The sequence below is a fragment of the Parasteatoda tepidariorum genome, chromosome 12, assembly GCF_982258835.1.
Source record: "Parasteatoda tepidariorum strain Cologne lab strain chromosome 12, Ptep-v5.0, whole genome shotgun sequence".
Taxonomy (NCBI): Eukaryota; Metazoa; Arthropoda; class Arachnida; order Araneae; family Theridiidae; genus Parasteatoda; species Parasteatoda tepidariorum.
In genome coordinates this window covers 30,716,266-30,741,150 of record NC_141766.1, presented here as the reverse complement: position 1 = coordinate 30,741,150, position 24,885 = coordinate 30,716,266, and the positions used below count along the sequence as shown (strand labels likewise).

Genomic DNA, 24,885 nt, shown 5'->3' with positions numbered 1-24,885 from the left:
TGGAATTTCTTTTAAAAGTGGGCTCATGTTTTTTTTCTTCCTTTTTTGAAGATTTGACATTAAATTATAATACACAAGACATATCCAGAAAGTAAGTAGCGTTCTGTTCTACCGCCACCACAGTGGTAGTATTGGAGTTTCGCGCATGTGGTTGATTGTTTCATATTTTATAACCGCCGTTGAACAGCCGACCCAATTTCGGGTTTACTACTAATGTTCAACTCCGTAGCCTTGCAATTTTAAACCCAATACAGAAGACAAGGAAACTACTGGATCAATACCCCCAGAGGTATGATTTGTTATGGAAACATGGAGGACTTTGAGACTCGACAGATTTAACGTGCATCAGTCACCATTTACTACACGGGAAGTCTTAGGCAGGCGGGGATCAATCCCATGACCTCTTGGACAAGGACCCAGCACCCTACCAACCAGGCTACCCCGGCCGTATGGTTGATTGTTTTTTTTTATAACCGTCATTGGGCCGGGATATCCAAGAGGTCGTGGGTTCGATCCTCGCCGGCCGAAGACTCCCCGTGTAGTAAATGGTGACTGATGCACGTTAAATCTGTCGAGTCTCAAAGTCCTCCATGTTCCCCCAACAAATCAATACCTCTGGGGGTACTGATCAAGGAGTTTCCTTGTCTTCTGGATTGGTTCAAAATTACAAGGCTACGGAGTTGAACGTAAGTAGTCGTAAGCCCATGAAATTGGGTCGGCTGTTCAACGACGGTTATAAAATAAAATATAACCGTCATTGAACAGCCAACCCAATTTTATGGGTTTACAGCTACTAATGTTCAACTCTGTAGCCTTGCAATTTTAACCAGAAGACAAGGGAACTCCTGGATCGAGTATTGGGAGAAATTTGCCTTTGTGGAGGACTTTTATAGCTAACCCGCATTTGCTTTATATGGAGAGGAAGACCATAAGAACCTCCCACAGTTAGCCTGACGGCAAGGGACTCTAACCCATGATCCGGCTACCACCGAGGATATTTCAGCACTGTGGTCTGTGCAAGCCGGATGCGGAGTTCGTATCGACTGGGATTCGAACCCAGTTCACCTCAATACAAGGCGAACGCTCTATCCCTATAGCCATCGTGGCACATGGTTGATTGTTTATCCCTCGACATCGTTACAGCCGGATAATGTTGCAGTTACATACGTTAGTAAGCATTCAAGATGTTTAAGAAGATTGCAGATCCCGCCAACTATGAAGTGCACTTGGTATTATAGATTTTGAACACTAAAAATATTAAGCCATCCGAGATTTATGTTAAAAATGTAGTGTTTGATAGAATGGTTAGAAAGTGAATTAGACAATTCAATAATAAATCTTCTTACGTTCATGACAAAGTACGGAGTGGGTAACCTTCTATAGTCAATTACTGTTTTGTTGCAAATATGAAAGAGAAAATTCGTGAAAACAGATGGTTGACATGATTGGTGATGACTAAATTCAAACTAATTTGTATGATATAGTCACAAATCAATTGACGATACAAAAAACTGCGTTTAGCTGTAGCATCTTTCTTTAAAGAGGGCATTGACAAGTTCGTTTACCGCTATGACAAATGTCTGCATATTGTTTGCAACTATGTAGAAAAATAGTCGCCTAAGTTCTCCTTTATGTAATTAAATTTTGTTTTGAAAAACCTTTTTATGCAAGTTTTTGCAAAATAGTACTTACTTTCCAAATATTTCTCGTAACTTGTAACTGAAATTAGTGGCACTCATTAAGTTTTCAGAAATCCTTCAAAAGGAAATCGAGGTTGAAAATTATGTGATATGCATGACAATTTAGTGCAAAAAATGATATTAACAAAAGCATATTGATTAGCATCACAATATGAAACTAAAAAAAGTGTTCAAGAGACACTGAGTTGTCACTGTGAAGGACTGAGCTCCGATCCACATCTCTGGCTTGAAACCCGACCAGCATCAGATTGAATGCTTTGCTTTGATCAATGTGTAATTCACCATCTCTAAAAATATTCATCAACAGAATTTTACTAACTTAAACTGATTGCTTTCTAATACAGAGTGATTGGAACTATCTGACCATTTTTGATATCCAATAACACTTTAAAAAAATAAGATTGACTAATTATGCAAGATAAGATTTATTGATTATGTAAGGAATTAATTTAAATAAGCTATTCATATTAATAATACTGATTCATAGAATATAATGAATTTTATTTAGAAGGAATTATTTTATGAATTACTTTACAGTTTTGATGTTTATTTTATGATTTTCATAGGTTAATTTTTACCTGCAAACTTTTTGTGATATGCCAGAAAACATAACCTAATTATATTATTTATTTTACATGTTATTGCATGATAGTTTACATTCCCCCTAAAGCAATTAGTTAAGAAAATTTTAATGTTGAATGTTTACACAGTTAAAATATTTCAATATGTTAAATTCTTAAATAACCAGCAGCAGTGGCTTGCTCAAAACTTATTGAGTATTATTAAACAGGTTTATGGTGACTAGCCTGACACAGGTAGTTTCTAAATATTAATTTGTAAAATACAATGGTATAACATTAAGCTATTAGCCTGAGTGAAGACCCTGAGTCTACTAAACCACGACAAATTATTTTAAAGACAACAGCAAATAATAATTTAAAATGTAAAAAATCAGAAAATCAATGCATTGAGATTTTAATTCTGTTGAATGTTAAGATTTGATGATGGAGCCCAGGAAATTTTCAAACATGAAAATCAAATATTAAAAAATATTTTTTTATTATATAAAAACAATGAATAATATACTATAATTTTAATCTTCTCTTTTTACAGTTGATTTAAAATATAGTTTCTTATCCCAGGTTTGAGATTTTCTGCACATCCAAGCACAATTTCTAAATCTGCAAGGTTTTGTACGGCTAACATCGTCATAACATCTTTCTTTGAAAGAAATTTTCCAAGACACCTATCAAGTAAGATTTAAACATATAAGCCAAACAATAATAAAGAATATCAGTATGTGTAAGTATAAAAACAATGTAACCAAACTTGAAAATGTATAACATGATCTGGAAAGCAATGAAACAAATACTATAATTATAAAACAAATCTTTAATAAATACTAAAAGACTTGAAAATAGATCTCTTGAACATCAATCCATCATTCCAACAACAGACCCAGTAAATTGTGATTGGCAACAACAATAAGTTGGTGTGGGTTACAGAACCATGGAATGAGCAATTGGGTTTGATGCTGGCCTAATGTGTTTTGATTCTGGAGAGTTAAAAGCTCTTTTATGAATTATTTGCTTGATTTCTTGGATGGAAGTAGATCCTTCAGGAAGAAAAATGCAAAGACAATAAGCGTAACTTTGTCCACATAAGCTAAGGGAAGACCTGGATGTAAATAAAGAATAGTTCTAATTTTCGTATACGACAGCAGATCCAAACCTTTATTTTTATAAACATTCTTCAATTTTTCGAATAAAAAATTATGTAAATAATTCTATTAAATTGCATGTTCTTTAAAGGTAAGAAGATGTGCATATGGAGATTTGCTTTACCGAGAATGCCCTGTTGAATTCCAGGCTTATTGAGAATGAGGATTCTGATCAGATGTCCCCCGTGCAAATCAGTAGTCATAAAAAAAGATGGTCAAGATAAAGTATATTCTTCAATTCAGCAGCGTAGAAAAGTGATTTTTGTTTGAACTCAATAATGACTTGAGTGATCTTTTTAGCAAATTTTTAAGCAATATATAAAAACCAAATGAACTCAATTGGATTGGCCTATGTACTTAACTTTTCTATTCAAATTTCCATGGAATTAAATTAACAATGATATGAAGCGATTTATTTTAAGTCTCCAAATGATAATACTTGTTTTAAAAAATTTCCATTGAATTAATGTCAAGTGTTATAATCTAAAGTGATTTATTTTAAATTTTCAAATGATAATACTTATTGGTAAATACTTAGATAATTTTATTTGGCTAGAAATATGTTAGTTTATTCAAGTCAGTACATGTTTCAAGTGCTATATATGTATTTGCTTTTCAGGACTAAATATTCTAGTTTTATGGTTATTATTACTATTAATTATTAATACAAGTTTCATTTTAATACTGACATGGTAGTTTAAAAGTTTTTGGAAAAACTTTCTCTTCAAAATTTTGCTTTTAAACACGTCTTAACTTTTTAGTTTTTTCGAATTTTTATTCCAGTGGTGAAAGTGCTGCGCCAATTGTGGAAACCTGCGCCTACATGCTCCAAATTGAATTTGCTCCAAAATTTTATTTCTCTTAATTATTTCATCGTCATTGAAGTGCCATCGTCTTCGTCAATGGTAAGCTAATGGCCTTTTTGTGCTACTCTATTTATATATTAGTACCATGATCTTTGAATTAACTTGAGGGACCATTCACTAAGTACATATTTTCATGTTGATCCACAGAGCAGTCAAAAACCACAAAGCTTCATAACCTCAAAATTTCCATATCCCTTTTATTAATTTAATTTAATAAAGATAAGAATTAATTGAGTTTCCTAAATGTAAATTTTTTATCTGAGGGACCATCCTCTAATTACATATTGTATTTAAACATTTATTTTAATTTATTACTTATTTATTAATTTATTTATTTTAATTAATTTATTTAATATATTTTTTTTACTAATATTTTTATTTTTGCTTACTGCATTTTATTATTGTATTATTACTTTCTAAATTTTCAGTGCTCTTAATTTGTTTAGGGAAAAACTTAATAATATTAAGAGGCAAGATTTTAAATAAGTATGAAGAAAGGGGCTTTCAATATTTTAAATGCAGCAAAAAATCTTATGTTTTTTCAGATTTGTCATTCAAAAATACTTTAATTCATCTCTTAATGATTTTATTTAAAACAACTGACATAAAAATTTTTAATTATCACAGATTTGCTAAATATTATGAGTGTAGGGACAATATAATAATTTTCTTTTGACAAAAATTTTTTTTAGCTTCAATGCTCATTGTATTTGCATTTAAAAATTATTTAATCATGTTATTAATAAAATACTGTGCTTGGTAACCAATTTTAATAAAAATTTATTAGGGGCCATTCACTAATTTACATTTGTAATATAAATTTATTAAAGTTTGCTTAATTCTTTACATATTTTTATAAATTCGGTATGATCAATATTAATTTTGTTAATGTTTTGTTGAATATACAGTAGGGAACCGATTATCCGGAACGATCGGGACCATCACTATTCCGGATAACTTATTTTTCCGGTTTTCTGAATCACTACAAAAAGCCGTTTTTTTATTGTTAAACCCAACTAAAAAAAACAAATTTTGGAAATAATCTTAAAAAGAAGAAAAAACGATTAAATAATACACTAATGATTATTTCCAAAATGATGGTAAGGTAAACATCTTTCTATAAAGAAAGAAAAATCCTAAAATCTTATGAGGAAAAAATTTTTTTTTTTTAAACTGGCGGGAAAATTTATCGAATTTCGTTCCGGTTTTTTGGTTTTCTGATTTCCGGATAACGGGTCCTGTACTGTACTATAACAAATAACATTTGTTTAAATTTTAAGAAAAATACACTATAACCTTAAGTAATAGTTAAATTAGAGTTTTGAATTACTTTTTACAGAATTAAATAAAGTAATTGTTAATTTAAAAAATAGTATGAGCCACTCAATATTGAATTTATTTAAATTGCTTTTGCCAAAAGCTCATTTTTTAGAAATATTTTGGCTATATTAAATACATTTTTAGGTCTTTTCCAAATTGAGACACTATTGTTAGGGCGTTTTTTAAAGAGTTCTACTTTTCTTAGTTTGTCAGGAAAGGACTTAAAATCATTGGATGTAGAAAACGCAGATATTTGGCAAAATTTAAATTTAATAGATGTTGGACTAGATACCGCAAAGGTGATGACGTCCGTATCTTCTTCAGAAAAAAAAAATCTATGTATTTAGGTTCCAGGTCTTTTTACTTGGCATGCGCAAAAAAGTTATTAAAAGCATTGCCTCTTGAAAATAGGTTACTGTACCATCTTAAAGTGTTGCTTTCTGTAATAAGAATGGAGTACACTTCTAATAAACCAATAAGATATCTGGCAACAGTAACCCCATCCATTATAAAACCTGAAGAGGCATCTTTGTTACTAGATGAATGGACGAGCTTACGCGGGGAACCAGAAGGTTATTCTTCTGACTCAAATGAACATGCACCAATTGATGTGTTTTGGAAAAACTACTTTGTGACGAAAGATAATTTGGGAAATATCAAATATCCTCTTGTAACAAAGCTTTTTAAAGCTTTTTTGTGCATACCACATGTTGATGGTGAAGGAGGTTTTAGTGTGAACAAAAAGCTACTTGACAATAGGGTAAGTTTAAATTCGCATAGTGTTAATGGTTTGAGACAAGTTGTGTCACATATTAACAAAATAGGAGGTTTAAATAATTTTAAAGTTGACAACGATGTGATTAAAGTGGCGCTTGCAGCATTTAAAAATTATTCTGCTCGATTAGAGGTTGAGAAAAAAGAAAGCGAAAAGAATGCGAAAACATTGAAACTGAAGAAAGCAGATTGAAAGCTGCTGAAATTGATTTGCAAAAGAAATTGAAGGCTTCTCATGATCTCTTAGCCACAGCTGAGAAAAATATGAAAGATGGGTTAAATAATAAAGACATGTCGATTATAGAAAGCGGACAGATCCTCTTATCTGAGGCTAAGTCGAGGATAGCAGAATATTTAACAGCATTAGATAGCACAGATAGCAAAAAGATAATGCAGGGACCTTCAAAAAAGTGTAAAAAATAACATATGTTATTAATGGAAAACATTAAAAATTCTTGTTATTAAATTCTTATTTTAATCCTTTTTATTAAATATGCTCCAAATCTTTGTTTTTCTGCTCCAAAATTGCTTTTTTGTTGCTCCAAAACCATGTTTTGCCACTTGCACCACTGTTATTCTCAGTTTTGAACTTAAATTTTAATTGTACTAAATGTTAAAGGTACAAAACTCATTGGTACCCTAGAAAGTAATTTCATGGCAAACATCTTATTAATTGATTTTTAACCATCACCACCTAAACAGAGAGTTCAATGACAGTTACTGTTATATGGCTTCATAGCTAGTGGCAGAAAAAAAATATTTACACCCAACACTGGTAGAAACTCTCATGGGGTAATTGTGCTAGTAGATACTTGCTTTACTTTTAGTAGTGACTAATTTAGTAGTAAATGACATTCAACTAAATCAAGTGCATCATGAGTAGATTAAGAATCTTTCTGTTAACCCACACATTTTTTTAAAAATCAGTCAGTCATTTTCTGAAACTATAAAAAATGCATATGCTTATGAGAGAAGTTAGCATATTTATGTTTTTTTTTCTTTTAATGTGTAGAAAATCAAGAAATAATAGATTATATCTTATTTTCACTTTTTTTTAATTACAAGAATTCAGAGTTTTAAAAATTTAAATAATCATCAATTTGCAATATTAACATAAAATATGCTTTTAATAAAAAAAAAATCATAAAGGAACAAGCTCAAAGAATCTACTTTACCTAGAGTATTCAACAGTTTTGATCAAAGCACAGGACTTAGTCATTAACATAAGGCAAAACTCTTTTATACAATTCCTGCAATCTTTGCTACCATTTTTCTCCAGAAATACAAGCTGGAAGAAAAAAAATTTAATCAATAATTTTTCCTACATTTTGAATTTAATCTTAAGAAAAAACAATGCTAATTTTAACTTATTTCTGATAAATTATATTAAAAAGATTTTACAAATGGTTATAAGTTAGAGACAAAATGTTAATGTTCTGTTTTTATAAAATTGCAAATTTAAAAAAAAAACTACTAAAACTAGTCTTATTAATTGTCAAATTATATTTTGTAAATTTATATTTAAAATAAAGGTTTTATCAGGCATAAGAACGTTGCTGAAAAACAGATATAATAAAAAATAATGTTAAAGACATTGAAATTTCTAGTACAATAGAATCTGAATTATCCACAAAAAATTAGAAACTGTATGCACTTCAGATAATCATATTTAATCCACTTATTCCCTACTTCTATCAATCAACAATGAGAAATAAGAAAAACAGTATTTTTATTGTATTATTGTATAACAGTAATATCATTGATCTAAAAAAATTATGATTATTTTTATACATATTTAATAATTATTTTAATGATTTTTTTAACGATTTAATCATTTAATTTATTTTTATTCGCATATTTCTAATAGATGTGTTCAGTACACCATCATTCATTATAGTAAAATTTTGCATGACTTATCTGATGGTGTGGCTAACATGAGTAAATGATATTTTTATATCAAATTTTGCAGCTGCAGTTTGTTTCTAAGATGATCTATCTCCATGAAATTACAATAATTCAAGCATTAGCATAATTATATCAATGTCATATAATAGTAAAGAAAGAAGGCTCAAATTTGAAGAGGTTTCTGAAACCAAAAATAGTATTTTGAGTTATGTATAACATCTTGTAGTAAAAGAAACAATTTTCTTTGAATTCAGGAAAATATAGTTCCAAGAGATAGTTTTTTTTGTTATAAAATAAGAAAACTCTTTGTCTCATTAAGTCTTTTCTAAATTGTTTTTCTTCCAGCATAGGGAAAATACAAAAATTTGTGTCTATTTCCTTTTTCACAGCAAAACCTTTAATTGCATTTCGTTTTGTTATAGACAAACTGATAGTGCACAAATTCCAAAATAAATAAAAGAACTAGATTTTGTAGAACAATATCGTCTTAAGACTAGTTATGATTGGGATTTTATGATACATCTATTTATTACATCTTATAAGTAGCAAGAATAAAATTTTTAAAATAGAGTTGATGATATGATCCTTACAAAAATATTAATGTGCCTATGAATAACAAATGCTATTAGCATCATTACATTATCATTAGCACTATTATATCATAATGAAGAAAAATTTTCTTCATTATGATGTTAATATAATAGTGCATAGCACTACTATAGCACTGATATAATAGTGCTATGATGATATAATAGTGCTATTTTATTCATATATTATTGGCTTGATGCTTCAATGCTTGGCAAATGTTATGTAATTGAAAAAAAAATATTATCTTTTAAAATCTAGAACAATCAAAGTCAGAAATTAAAGAAAAGAAAACCATTTTCAAGTATTCACAATGATTTTCATGATACTAAGCCACAGTTATAAGAACATAATTTTTCAAAGATCCATTAAAAAGCAATAAAAACAACTAGATAGTAAAACTTTTATAACTACAATTTTGTCTACTATCAAATGGAGAATGGCATGCATCAAAGCACATAAATAATCAAACTTATTTGAGATACATTCTAACGCAAACAGAACTGGCATTTAGATTTTCTATATGAAGTTTTAGAACGTATTTATGCCTCAGCATTTCCGCAATCCCAAAAGTTCTGCCAATCTTTGGAAACAGTAATAAATAGAGATTCCCTTTATTTTTTAAAAATGTTTCTAAAATAAGAATTCTGCTATTTTTTGAGAAAGTGACATAAAACAATTTTTTATATATAACTTCACTATGCATTTCAAAAACATTGTAACTAAAAACTGAAAATTTTCATTTTGCTTATGCATAACACAATCTTAATTAAAAATAGCATGCATTTTAATTCAGTAAAAAAAATAACTACAATACATCATTTATAAGCTCAGGAACTAAACTTCCAATTTCAGTCACTAAGGATATGGATTTCCTATAATAAAAAACAAGTTTCATTTTAAAACAAATATGATTAAAAAAAGAAAACATTTAAAAATTTTAAATTAAACGGTTTTAGACAACTGAAAAGATAAAAAAAAAAGGTTTACATTACTTGTCAGATTTAGAAGTTTCTTGGAAAGGAATGGTTTGCCAAACATTATCGTCAGTCAAGTCAATTACTGTTAATGGACTTAGTTCTTTATTTGCTCTTTCAAGTAAAAATTTTCTACTTTTAGCTACTTCCTAAAATATAAATTTTCAATAATTTTAAATAGAAATTTTGTAGTAGAGTTAAATGGTCTCTCAACAATAACAATTTTAATATACAGAATCTAATTGATGACAACCTTTAAGTAAAGTTTTTATGGTTTATTTGAATGGTCATACACTTATAAACAATATAATAACTTTAATTTTTATAAGTTCTAATAATAAAAAAATTATAACCTTTTATTTAATTTTAAAAAAACCTGCCAAAGTAAAATATTAACATTCATGAACTTCTGAAAATTGGTGATCATTTCACACTAAAAAACTGATATTACTTCCCAACCCAATATTATAAATGACACAAAACTAGTTACATTCAAAAAATTATATGTTTCTGAAATTATTATATAAGTTTGTAATAAACTAGTGGCAAAGTGGCAATGCTTATTTAAAGATATTTTAATGCAATACATAGATATCTCTATGAAGAAAAATTGAAATTAGCCAACAAATTCAAATAAATGGCAATAATTTATAATTTGCATTTTTTCTATGAGTTTAATAAAATGATCAGTATTCAAAGATTTACTGAAGATAGTTTTAAGCAAGCCAAAATAAGAGAGAAATATATTTACCTCAGCTGTATTTCTGATGCATAATCCCACACTGTATGACTTAGAAAACTGATGAGAAGAATTATGAAACTTAACATTTTTCTGTGAAGTAAATGGCGATAGAAAATAAATGATCTATAAAAGAAGAGAAAGTTAGATACAATGAGATACCAAACATGTTTTGCTTTATATTATTAAAATAAACATTTTTGAAATAAACACTTTTGAAATTAATTTTACCAAACAATACAAATTCTTTAATAAGCTTCTCCACTTATGATAAAAAGATAGGAAAATAAGTGTCAAAAGTTAGAAATATAAAAATCAGATATAACTTTCGAAAATCAAAAATATTATTCCCTACCACTTTTAGCATTTGAAATAGTTATAAATCCACTTATTTAAAATTTTTATGAAATTCTAGAATTCAAAGTGAAAATTTAGCAAGCAATTTTTATTTGATGGATTGAGAAAAGGAATAAAAGATAAGGAAACTACATTCTTTAAAATAGTGCTTTTTAGAAATTATCAAATCTAAACGTTTTAAGCTTGTTAACATATTTCAAACTATTTTAACTACTGTGGACAAAGGTAAATATAGTTATCTAATAAAAATAACATTTGTTTCAATGTTTCTCTGTTAAGAACCTTTTTTTATTTGAACAGAAAAAATGAGTGGATGTAATATTAGAACACTAGAATTATTTTTTCACAAAATAAATTGAGGGGATCAGTTACGGATTTTGGCAGTTATTAGAATTTGGTGATCAAAATGGGTTACAGATGGCACAGAGAACTCTCTTCTTATGGCAACACTTCCCATGCTTTCACCATTAGCATGCGGAGAGTCATAGGAGAAGGAAATTAGTTTATCTCATGATTTTTAAGTAGATTAAAAACTTTTAATCTGGGAAGCTATTTGAAATTGAAAACTATATTCAACATAGTTCATGGTGGAAATTCAAAAAAAAAAAAAATTTTGACGGTTAAATATGAAAAATATTAAGAAAGGGGAAAATATCATAGTACATTTCTATACAACTGAGAAGAGGAGAAGGGTCAAGACCTGGAGCCGGCCATCTTACCAGATGGCGTATTCAAGCATTGTAATTGCAAATCAAAGAAAGTAGAGCATTAATTTTCTATCGAGTAAAAGAAATACAATATCTTATATTCATACATTATAAAATTTATTTTTACCTTTTACATCGATTATTTCCAGAAATAGCTTCATTTTTCAGAACTAAGAATGTTTTTATCTATAGGAAAGTTATATAAACATTGTTTTCTGCACATTGTATTAGATTAGTCTACCTAACTGAAAGAAATTTATAAAATCAAGAAAACATTTATAAAAATTGACACCAATTTGTGGCTAAAAAGATTTTTTAAAAAAAACGCCATTATATCTGGGGAATAAATTATTGTCCAGACACAATTAAAAAGGTGAAATCGTAAACTAAAATACATTATTTATGATAAGATAAGGTGCTTTTTTCTTGTCAGAGTGATTTATCGTATGGTGGACTTACTGAATATACCTTTAATACCTTTAACTTTGACTTAAAGAACATGAAAGACATGTCAAAAATCAAGACTTGAAACTATCTTCCATCATCCTACATAGGTGAAATTCTAATCATAGGTTTGAGTTCTTTTGTTTATTTTTCTTTTAGTAAAATCATTCAAATTTGTTCTTCATCTACTGAACTTAATTTCTGTGAATCATTCCATATTTTGAAAAATCTTAATAATTTAGTTAATGATTTTTCTAGTATCCCACTTTTCTTAATGTATGAAAATCTATTCTAATTTTTTCTTTTGTCCTCTGGGGTTCCAGTCAAACCCCCTTGCACCTTTCTTTTTACTATCTTGTTCAAACTTGTTCCTTTACCCTGATTAGTTAAACCACTTTGCACATGTTTATATTGTTACTTTTCTAATGTCATTTGGTGTTCAGACACAGAGACATCAGCTTTTTATTGAAAATGTTTATGAGTATATTTTACTATAAAAAGATAATTTTATGATGCTAAAATAAACTTTTCATCATAACCAGGAAAATCTATAAAAATAAAAACTTTTAAATCAAATGACTACCTCCTATTTGCTACATGTAATTCACTGACTACCTGATAGAGTAAATCAGATATTGTTTAGTAATCAGTACTTTAACATTTTAAGATTTTATCGTGTCATTCATGGCACGATGAGAAAGAAAACTTTAGTGTCCTAAAATTGTGTTTTTATTATTTAACATATTAATTTGTGGAATTATTCAATTTTTAAATTATTTCAAAAAATAAAAATATGAAACCTGCATTCATAAAATAACTGGCTATGGTATTTCAGCCACACAAAAAAATTTAATCAGAGTATACTTTATAGACTGATCATGCAAAACTTGGAAAGAACTTTAAAACAAGTCTGTTGATAGAACATCGTTTAAAGCAGTTTACTCCATTGCAATAATCTATACATATATATATATATATTAGAATAAACTTCAACAGAGAGAACTTGGAAGAAAAAAAAAATTACTACATACTTAGGCGGTTAGTGGTACCAATTCCCTTAAATTTATGTTAAGAAAAATTAAGTGACTTTCATTTACTTCACCTTATTAAAAGTAATTATTCTTGACTTAAAGTCAGTGATGTGAATTTCTAATGCTACAGAGTTCTTCCTAGGAATAAAAACAGGGCAGGGTGCTACCTCTTTCAAACGGGCACTTTGTGTTTTAAAAGGGCACTCATTTAACATCATAAATATTTATCAAAATGTGTAATATTATGTAATAATTGAATATTATGCTCAACAATGTTTAAATTATCCTCTCATACAATTTTATAAGTATATTTCAAATGGTAATTCCTTCTCATAATCAAAATAAGAGAAAAAATTTGTAGTTTAGAAAAATAATTAAAGGCATGCTAAAAGGCAATCTCTGTGCATATATATACATATACAGTCAAACCCCGCTATAGTGAACCTTCAAGGGACCGAAATTTTGGTTCACTATAACCGGGAGTTCACTATATCCGTTATGTGGGCAATTTCACTATATGGTTCCCAAATTCCTCCCTTTTATTACACGTTATTCAAATAAATGACTGAAAAATATTACGCAGTAGCAAAAAATTTGTTATTTTTTATTACTCTTCGTCCTGCGTACAAAAAAAAATAATTAGTAATCTTTAGCTGTTGAGCATTCCTCAACATCAGATATGGAAACATTTCCCGACTCTCAGATAATTTTTCCTGAATTTCTGTTAGTCCACTTTTTAAACTTGTCTAATCTGCCATTCGAGCAAGCACATAAAAGTAATCTCCTAAAATCGCTTAGCAAATTCATCGACATTTGTCCAGATACTGGAAGATTGCGGCTTCTTTGAATGCTGAACCACTTCAGTAATGCTTCTTCAACATCCTTGTGATCTGCTTTTCTCAACTTTTTTCTGCCATTTAAATTTTTTTCATGAGCAGAAGTTGTTAATTGCCTACTTTTCCATATGTTACGAACTGTAGATTTGGATAGTTTATGTTCCCTGCAAATATCAGCTTGATTACATCCATTTTCAATTTTTCTGACTATGCCCATTTTATCATCAATGGAGAACATTTTGAGTTTACTGCTCGCCATAGTTAAATTTGAGACACTTGTTTGCAGGCTTTCTTTAACTGCACTGAGAGCAAAAAGGAGTTGAAATGAGGGCCTTATCAACACATATTAGTGTCCAACTCTTTGACCAATAATGAATAATTACTCATTCCCTCTGACAGAAAATGCATATTGATCCCACTGACACCTTACAGGTGCATCATCTGCCTGGATTGGAAACATCTACTTGATTTGTTTAGGGATGGGAAAGTAAGATAAAAGAAGCAAACAAGAAAAAAATGCTTATCGCTACCTTCTCCACTATAGATGGTTTCAAAAATCGGTATATGTATTTATTTTGAAGTAGAAATTTCGAAATTATTACAAAAAAATGAAGAAAAAAATCAGTCGAAGACAGAAAAAAGTTCATTATATCCAACTTCATCGCTTTTTTGGTTCACTATATCCACAAAAAATAACATTATACGGGTATAGCAAGGCACGGGACCGAACATTTCGTTCACTATATCCGGGAGTTCACTATAAACCATGTTCACTATAGCGGGGTTTGACTGTATATATATATATATAAATATATATATATACATATATATATATATATATAAATATATATATATATATATATATATATATATATATATATATATATATAAATATATATATATACAGTCAGGGACCCCTAATCCGGCAGGACCCGAAATTTCGGCACATAATCCGATCTTCTTTTTTTTTTAAGAAATTTTTGAAGAGAAAAAAAATCAGTTATATTCTCTTTCTGTTTGGAATTCTATTCTGTTGAAGTAAGCAACTTTATTTTATCTTTTAAAAGTAAAAAAAAAAAGCATGAAAAAAATATCTGTGTCAAAGGAAACATCTGTTTCAAAAGCAATTTAAAATAAAGTGAAAGGGAAAAGTAAAAACACCTGCTTTCCAAGGAACAAAATAAAGAGATGCAAATTGGAAGAAACTGATCAATCAATCTGACACCCTTTTGACATTGAAACTACCATGTGGGATACAAAACGAATTCTATCCCTTTGGCTGTTTTTTTTATTCGATGTAAATTATACTCTTTTGTTTTTTTATTAGTTACTAACTACTAATTTTTTTTGTTAATTGATATCTTGTTTTTACCATATTTAGTTGTCAGCTTGTTTTTTTTATTGTTATTAGTTGTTAGCTTATAAAAAAATTTTGTTAGCTTACAAAAATTTATATTGTTATTTCTATTATATAGATTATTATTCTAATTAATGAAATTTCTTAAGATGGGACAGCTTCAAATTTACCCCATCATAATCTACGTTCAAAACATAACTAAATTTATTGGAATTAATTAATTTTCTGAAATTAACAGTATAATTGAATTAGCGTAATATATGGGTGCAATATAGGAATTTCTGTCAGAGATCTGAAATTCGGTAAATTCCTAAATACGGAATTTCGCCGGTCCCGTGAGTGCCGGATTTGGGGTCCTATACTGTGTATATGTATATTTTTTTTTTCTTTCAAATAAAGTAAATGCAAAAAATTATTAATTGATAAACATGAAAGCTTTTTTCTATAACTTAAACTGAAAATTATGAGAAAATCAACATTTAGAGATGCAATTTTATTTTTTTTTAAAAATGTATTTATTTAAAATTTTCAACTTTAAAATCACTCTAAAAACGTTTTAATAGTCGTGGTCCCCCCCTGAAAAAATAAACTTTTAAAAATTTAACCAGTTGAGAATATTCCTATCAAAGTAAGAAAGTATTTATTTGCAACAGTAATCGGAATTAAACCTATAAGCACAGATAATTTTACCAGTGTGTAATTAATTTTTTCAGTAAATAAATTTTTTTCAAAGTGGAACCTGAATAAAAAAGGCTGTGTTTTTAAGGGATGGTGACTTAATTTTACAAAGAAGGTACATTTATTTGGATCAAAAAGAAAGCAAGGAGGTCGGCACTTCAAAAACTGCTTGGGGAGAACACCACAGCATATAATTTCTAAATCAATTTCAGCATAGCCTTATAAAAGATATTGGAATATCAAATTACACATTTTAAAAACTAAATAGTAATGATGATGTTAAAGGTAACAAGCTAATCTCCTTTACTTTATTTCTGTAAGTTTAGGAATTGTGTAATTTTTGTTCAATTTTATAAAATTTGACCCCATAAGAATAAAAACAGTTGGGAAAGTGTCAAATTGCCGTTTGGCAAATCTACCATTTATTTTAAAAGGCTTAAAAATTCAGAAAAGTGAATAGAAATAACAATTCTTTGAACTAACATAAGGCACTCTCATTATGCTGAAACTCTCTGCTTAGGTGTTTAGACAGAATTGATGTCGCTCATAACTAGGGCTGCAGGTTTGTCGCGGCGCGAATTTCAGCGAAATTGTCATCTTTTTTTCTAAAATTCGCGAATTTCTCAATATGGCTTGACTTGCACGAAAATTGCTTAAAATTTGATTTTTTTTTCATTTTTTATTTATTATTTTTATTAAACAGAATTTTTTATTTTCCTGAAATTTAAATTGAACATGTAAAATTGATTAGATATTTCGAGGAGTGAATTAATAGCAAAATGACATGAAAATAGTTCAGAGATAATCACAATCTTGTCAACTAAGGTGGTCTTTCTACATTTAGGGAGGGTAATTACCTTCCTGAAGTCAGTAAGAATACAAAAGAAATTGAAATCACAAAAGAAGGAAAATGTTATAAATCAAATCTTTGACAGAAAAATTGTTATACATGCTATTGCACTGGGCAATGAAATTTCTACTTCCTTTCTACATATCCAGTTAATTTTTTCTAGGCGGCTTCTCGTGATTTCTTAAATATGGATCAGTTTCTTAGATGAAGGGAGGGGACTAGTAGTTAGTAGGGACTTGTAACTAGTAGTTTGAATGTAGAATGTTTGAGTTCTCACAGCAATTACTTCTTACAAAGCAACGGTCAAGAAATTGCGCGTTGGTGAAGGAAAAATTGATAGAGTTTTGAAAATCAAAGACCGAACGCTCCAAAATTCGCAATTTGAGGTTTGTCGGTGCCTAAAAACAGCATTGACGCAGAAAGATCGTTTTCTAAGTATAAAAATGTATTAAGTGATGAAAGACGAAGAATAAATGAGAATAATCTGACAATGTACAATACTTTGTGCAGCAGGGAATCGATTATCCAGAACGATCGGGACCATCGCTATTCCGGATAACTGATTTTTCCGGTTTTCTGAATCGCTACAAAAAGCCGTTTTTTTATTGTTAAACCCAACTAAAAAAAAAAGTATTTGGAAATAATCTTGAAAAAACGAAGTAATACATTAATGATTATTTCCAAAATGATGGTAAGGTAAACATTGTTCAAAAAAGAAAGAAAAATCCTGAAATCTTATCAGGAAAAATTTTTTTTTTAAATGGCGGGAAAATTTATCAAATTTCGTTCCGGTTTTTTGGTTTTCCGGCTTACTGATTTCCGGATAACGGGTTCTGCACTGTACCAAAATTCTGTTCATTTAAATAAAAATATTAATATTGCTTGAAATTCAAAGAAATACTTTTGTTGCGTATTTTTAAGCTTTTTTTATTATTTGCGCAATTTCTGTCTTTTGCATTATTTAAAATTTTTTTATGTCTAGAATTTGTGTAATTTTCAAAATTTCCCGCGAATTTGGGGTCTTTTTTTCCCGCGACAAACTTGCAGCCCTACTCATAACCATGCCTTGTTCTAGGCAAACACAATTTTTGAGTGTTAATTAAAAAATAACTAGCCATCAAATTAATGTGATATAATAAAAATAGCCTTTTGAATACTTTATTAATGATTTTCAATTGTCTAAATGATCAATTTTAAGAATAGATTATTTCTCTATTATTGAAATTTATTCAAACTTGACAATTGAATGCTTTTAAGAGTTAGTATCTTTATAATAAAAAGAAGATGTGCCTGAAAAAATTCTAACACTGCACTTGAAAAATATCTAAACACAGTTTACAACTTTGCAGTTAAAAAATCTGATTCCTTGGACTTAATAAACATATCATCAATGATTGCAACATTAAGATTATGAAAGAAAAACTTGATCAAAAATACTAATGAAGGTAAACCAATAATCGATTTTTTGTTATACATTTTGCTATCAATAATTTAAAATTATTCTGAAATTAACTTCACATAAAGTAAATAACAAATGAAGCAGACTTTCATTGTTTCATAATAATCATTTTGATTTGTGTACAAACACTGCATACTATCATACAATGAATATATCATCTTGCCTATATCCCAGTATAGACAAATACACATTTTTTAATTAAAATTTCTGCTGTAACTCTATTTAATGTTTCACAATAAATAAGAATAAAACTTAAAGATGGAGAAAAGAAACTTTTGATTACCTCGATTTTTATTGCATGAATTTATATTACTTAATTATTATCGCCAGTAATTAGCAATAACTATTAATAAGCAATGTTTCAACTTGCAGTTGCACTACAGTCTCAAAATATATGCTTTTATGTAAGATCCCAATATGCTCTTTTCATTCCCACCAACTAATTCAGACCATTGCATTCAGACCAACTAAAACTCATTAGCTTATTATACACTTAACTTAAATATAAATGTATAAACCAGTAAAAGTTTTTAGAATAAATAGATTGTTCAATAAAAAGGCAAATAAAAAAAAATTTCAAAATGGTTATGAATCCTTACAAACTTACTTCATTAATGAGAAATTGATCAGTGCCTATAACAGCAGAACAACCAGATGTTTGTAAATGAGATACAACAGCTTTAAGTAGAAGTGACCAATTTAAAAATATACAATAAGAAGCTGGGCTGGTCTAAAAGTAAATATGACAATTAAGAAAAATATTAAAATAATAAGTAAAGATATCTTGAACAACTAAAGTGTATTTAAACCACACACAAAAAATAATATAAATAATTATTATTTATTTCATTTTAAATAAAAACAATTATAAATTACTCTAAGCCTCATTGCCTTCAATGAATACTTGAAATGCAAAGTTTTACTTAATGGTTAGATAAGTAGTCTCTTAACACTAAATAGCAGCAGAATTGATTTCCTGGCATAGCTAGTGATTTACAACCATATCAAACATTAAATTCTAAATTTCAGTCAAGTAAAAGGGCTTTATTTGCATTGTCAACCATCCTCACACTGACTGCAGCCAGTGATGCTTCACTTGGGCGATCTATTGGGAACCCTATCTCATTATCAATCTACTATAGGACAAATTTCAGTCAAACATTGGAACAAATATGAAAACTATTAATCTAATTTATTTCAAGTTTCACTTACAAATTAATGCTGCTTGACATGCATTATAAGTAATTACAAAAATAATAAACAAATGTGGCAAATTATTTTTTGAAATAAATTATCTTTGAATTCATAAACTTTATGACTATGAGTGAAAAAAATAAATAACTTTACTTATGAAAAAAGTATTGTGAATCAGTGGCGTAGCAAGCCAAACTCGCGCCCGGGGCACAATACCCTATTAGCGCCCCCCCCCTCATTCGAAAACCATATAATATTATATGTAAAATATACTCGCAAATTAATAAATAAATAAGGTAAAATAAATAAAGTCATAGACTCAAGCTAGGCTTTAAATTTGAGACAAAAAATGTAGTTGAGAGAACTAGACTAGATTTTGAAATGTACATGATCATCTAGAATTAGTTCAAAAGATACCTATTATTTATTTTACATATTTATAAAGAAATATTTTAAAAACACGCAGTTTTAAAACAATAAAAAAGTAAATGTTTATTATCTCTAAGGAAATACATATATTTAATAATCATATGATTATAATACAATAATAAAACTAATTACTGTGTCTAAATTTTCCGTGCGTTTGATAAAGCAAATGTATCAATAATATCATCAAAATTGATCATTTAAAATTTTTCTCTTTCCACACTTAAAAATGCTAGGTCACTTAGGCAATCTGTCAAAATTAATTTTAATTTGCTGAATGAACGTTCGCAGCTAGCAATTGATACTGAGATAGTCAGAAGTATTTGAAATGCCGCTCTCAGATTTGGAAAAAACATCTTCTCCATTCGAGATTGATTATAAAAGTAAGAGATTTTAATAGAGTTTTAGGTTTAATTTCTTTTCTACTGCGGAGTAATATTTTGCTGTCACATATTTTGATATAAAGTTCTATTACATTGAAATCTGTATTATAAAATTCACCCAGATTTTTAAATTTTTTTTTTCAAGGTCGTTATCAACATTATCCTTGTTTAATAAATTTTCAACGTCTAGTAGAAATCCAAATTTGAAAGTAAGGTCACTTAATCGTGTGCACATTTCTTGTTGGAGACGATCAAGAGTGCTTTTCATAACGCGAGAAATTTCACTTTCTCCGGAAAGATCACCATAGCCAATTCTCCAGACACGTATTGTTGTATCCATATCCCATTTTTCACAAAGAGACTCTGCTTTTTCTATTGCCTCTTTGCAGAGCTTGTCTCAAATTTCGGCTAGTTCAGTCGCTAATGATTCAAGATCATGGAACACTTCTCTAAAATTCATTCTAGGATCTTGTAATCTGAGCTGCACACGATCAATCCTTCTTAAGATTTCATACCAGAAATGAACTAAAGTTATAAAACTAAAGGTCAGTATATTTTGCAACAGAATTGTAGCTTCACTTCTGTTGTCACTTGTAGTGGTAGTGTGCTCTACTAATTTTTCTATTAGTTTTTTTTTATATTCTCTAGGCCATAGATGATAACGATAACCGCTTGTAGTCTTGCTCTCCATCGCGTTTCAGATGTGTGACCTGCCATCACGGCAGCATTATCGTAACATTGTGATCTGCAGTTTGTTAATGAAATTTCATCGTAATTTAATTTCTCTAATATTGTATTTTCGATCGAGGCTGCATCTTTAGCATATATTTCAATAAAACTCAAAAAAGATTCTTTGATGGAAACTTTTTTATTGATAAAATCAGCATCTACATACCTAGCGACTTGGGACATTTGTTCTCGATGAGAGATATCAGGAGTTGAATCAAACAAAAGTCCATAATATTTATTTCTTTTGATATCGTTTATAAGTTGATTTCGAACTGTAGATGCCAGAAGATGAATGAATTCATTTTGAATCTGTGGTGACAAATATGAGAACAACGAATTTTTCTGTTAACAAATTTTTTCATACTCGATTCACTTAATAATAGAATTGTCGAGTAGATGTAGTAAGTAATCTTATTTGATTTATTACTTACCAAGAATGCCTTTAACTTGAAAGGTAGTATCATAGTGAAATATACAATATAATTTATGCTGACATTAAACTTATATTATAACATTTAATAACATTTCATTTTTATTCTAAGCAGAGCGCGATGACAAGGACATGAATTAAATATTGAAATACATTTAATATGAATTTAAGATAATATTTAATATGAATTAAATATTATGAATAATATTTATGAATTAACATTTATTATATTACACTGGCACTAATTTAAAATATATTTTCCAGAAATTAATTATAATAAAAAAAAAATTATCCAGCAATTTTTTGTTTTGCGGACCACTTGGCGCCCCTTTGTGAGTAGCGCCCGGGGCATGATGCCCCCCCTTGCCCACCCCTCGCTACGCTACTGTTGTGAATACAATTGTGACTACTCTACCTGCATAAAAAGGTACCTGCTTTGTAAAAGCAAGAGTACATTTTTGAGTCTGATTTACATTTTTTAGTCTGATTGAGTAACTTATTTCATTAATTATAAAATATTGTTTACATTAATTATTTAGCACATTCTAGATGCATTTCTCCTGAGTCTTAGATATTGCATCTTAGTATGGGAAAATTCAAATAGATCAAAAATTATTAGGGATGTATCATTTCTTTCTGCTTTGCTCAAGTTATCAGAGAGATAAAATTAATTATGTAACTAACAATATATCCTTTCTGTTTTCTAAAAAAGTGATGTTGTATAAAACTACAAATTTATCAAATCAACAGCATAAAATATTATCAAATTTAAGTTCAAGTTCATTGAACTTGAACATAAATTTGATAGCAATATAACCATATTTAAATCAAATATTTGGTTTGACTATAATTGTTAAGCCACAATAGTGCTTAAACTGAATGCCATAAGCTCATGTTGTCTTCTCTAATGCTAATATACATGCTGGATATCAGTCCTAGGGAAATGGTTGTCTAATAACTCTTTCTTTATAGAAAGCCACAAAAAATGGAGTCAATACTAGTTTTCACTTCCTGAAGTCAAACACTATGTAAATAAAACTATAAAATCAGCCAGGCCAGTTCGAAGTGTAAGTCTAGTAAGCGGCTACGTAGCGTGCCATATACAGGGGGTGCCAAAGTGTGGTACGGCTAGCTTAAAAGAAAAAGCTTCTTAAAATCTTATTTCATCTCTTTCTTAAAGCATCTTTTTTCCCACTTGCTTATTGAAAGCAACAGTTAAAACGCACTTATTTTCCTAAAATGAAATGTTAAAATATATCTCATATTTTGGCAACCAATAAACCAAAAACTGTGTAGCATTCCTAGTTTTATCTCTTTTCATCAGTGCCGGTGACATCCTTCCTTGTGATCTGCAAATAAAGATGACGGTTGACTATTGAGTTAAATACAGGTTACTATTAAGTTTAATGTTACTTCAAGAAAACCCTTTACAGGAGAGAGGAAATAGCTGTGCTTTTAATAATGTCATCTCTCACAGTGTTCTAAAAAAAAAATTGTGAAGATAGGTGCTTTCTCTGCAAAGAAAATAGAAAGTTGCAAATATTGGTGCAGCATTGACCTATTCATAAAAATCATTGATGCAAAATTTATAAGAAAAATATACTTAAATTTTCGATGCCGGATGACGAAAGATTTTTGCTAACACAGATCAAGAAGTTTTTAATTTAGTAATAGCTTACTGCTTCAATTTCTTGGGATTATTTATTCAACTAACTAAATAAATTAACTTCTCTCAATTTCTGTGAAGTTGTTGGAAGAGTATAACACTTCCTTCGATCTTAACTTTCCATCCTAGAACTATTTATACTTTATGATTTCTGTTTTTGTAAGAAATGTATTTATTTTAAGAACAGAGCGCAAAAAAATAAACAAATCAAGCTGATAACTTTTGATCTGATGATCAGATTTTCACATTCTAAGACCCAATCTTAATGGTTTGAGGAGGATTTCTCATATATGCAAATTAATTAGTGCAGATGATATTTTAAGTTATGAAATCAGTCACAAAAACGTACTTTCACTTAATGAACTTAGCTTTTTTTTGACGTATAAAGATTTCTGACACCCAAAATATAGGGAATAGCTGCAATTCAGGAAATATGGGCTGAATAGTTCAGTCGGGAGAGTGGGCCAAAGTTTGGACCCTTTAATGCTAATTTTACGTTTTGTGTATCTCGAGAACTCTCCGAATAAATTGAAAAATATTTGCAATCAATTATAAAATTTATTTATAAAGATAATTTCCATGCAAAAAATAACTTTTAGCAAATATTTATAATCTCTTATTATTTTATTAATAATTCTCAAAAAAAAATTTTTGATCTCTTAGATAGATAATTTTTAACAGCATTTTCAAGAATGCAATTTTAAACGGCAAAATACAAAATATGAGCATAATTGGTCCTGTGAAATCCAAGTTCCAGCTATTTATTGTGGTCCATACATTTTTGTGCGCAAATACCTTTTTAATTATTACAGAGCTTAATAATTCCATTATTTTGTTCAGTAGAATTCAAAAGAAAAGTATATCATACAAATAGTTTGTACTGCATTTTTATAAAGATATAAAAACTGCAGATTTTGACTTATTCTTAAAATTGTAAATAACATTTATTTTACTCCGTTCATATTTACTATCTTTAATGGTGACGGGCGCAAAAATATTTTTGTTTGCACACGAAAATCACAGGGATGAGATTAGCCAAAAGGCAAAAAAGCTGAATTTCCACGATAGTAAATTTTACGCAAGCGCAACCCTTTAATAATAAATTCCAGACAGTTTAAGGTAATAAATAATGTGTAGACATACAATTGTGTACTAATCTATTATTATATAAATAATTACATTATACTTAACATTTAGGAAAAATAAAAATTACCAATTGAAAAAATAAAGCTGGAAATTATATTTTTCCTCAGTTCACATAAGAGACAATTATTACTTGAAAATCTACCTGGTTTAGCAAATTAAAACTACTGAGAATATACATTAATATTTCATTTCTTTTAATAAATACTGTTATGTGATTTATAGCAAATATATCAGTAATATTACTTTTTAAATTATATTGGGAAAAAAAACTTTAACAATGGACCGAATCATTATGTTCATATTATAATCTAATCTAACTAGAGCCCTCTGAAACATATCAATAACAGTGAAGTAGAAATATATAGTAACTCCTTAACATACAAAAATTGCTATTTTAGTTTGAAAAATTACATGACAATCAGCAACTGTTTAGATAATTGTTTTTTATTTGATAAGAATTTTGCATTTTATAGCATAAATAACAGCAACTATAAATAAAATTTTTATGATGAGTCTTTACTCTTGATTTTACTCTTGAGATTTTTACTCTTTAAACAAACAAAAAAATTAAATTAAATCCCTTCTAAAGTGATTGCTTTTGTTTGC

The 24,885-nt window shown here is 28.7% G+C and overlaps 1 protein-coding gene across 5 annotated transcripts in view; it reads right to left on the bottom strand.

Moving 5' to 3' along the window:
• Positions 1 to 2,742: 2,742 nt before the first annotated feature.
• The window catches only part of LOC107440899 (guanine nucleotide exchange factor C9orf72 homolog), a 29,304-nt gene continuing 7,161 nt past the window's right edge, over positions 2,743 to 24,885 (bottom strand). For all 5 annotated transcript variants that reach the window (XM_087156126.1, XM_016053978.5, XM_016053976.5 and 2 more), the window contains exons 3-8: positions 18,913 to 19,035; positions 10,599 to 10,712; positions 9,866 to 9,996; positions 9,688 to 9,745; positions 7,556 to 7,668; positions 2,743 to 2,946 (exon numbers count right to left, since the gene is read on the bottom strand). In XM_087156126.1, the coding sequence (XP_087012252.1) occupies positions 2,808 to 2,946; positions 7,556 to 7,668; positions 9,688 to 9,745; positions 9,866 to 9,996; positions 10,599 to 10,712; positions 18,913 to 19,035 (678 nt within the window). In that variant the 3' untranslated portion in view covers positions 2,743 to 2,807. The remainder of the gene's footprint in view (positions 2,947 to 7,555; positions 7,669 to 9,687; positions 9,746 to 9,865; positions 9,997 to 10,598; positions 10,713 to 18,912; positions 19,036 to 24,885) is intronic.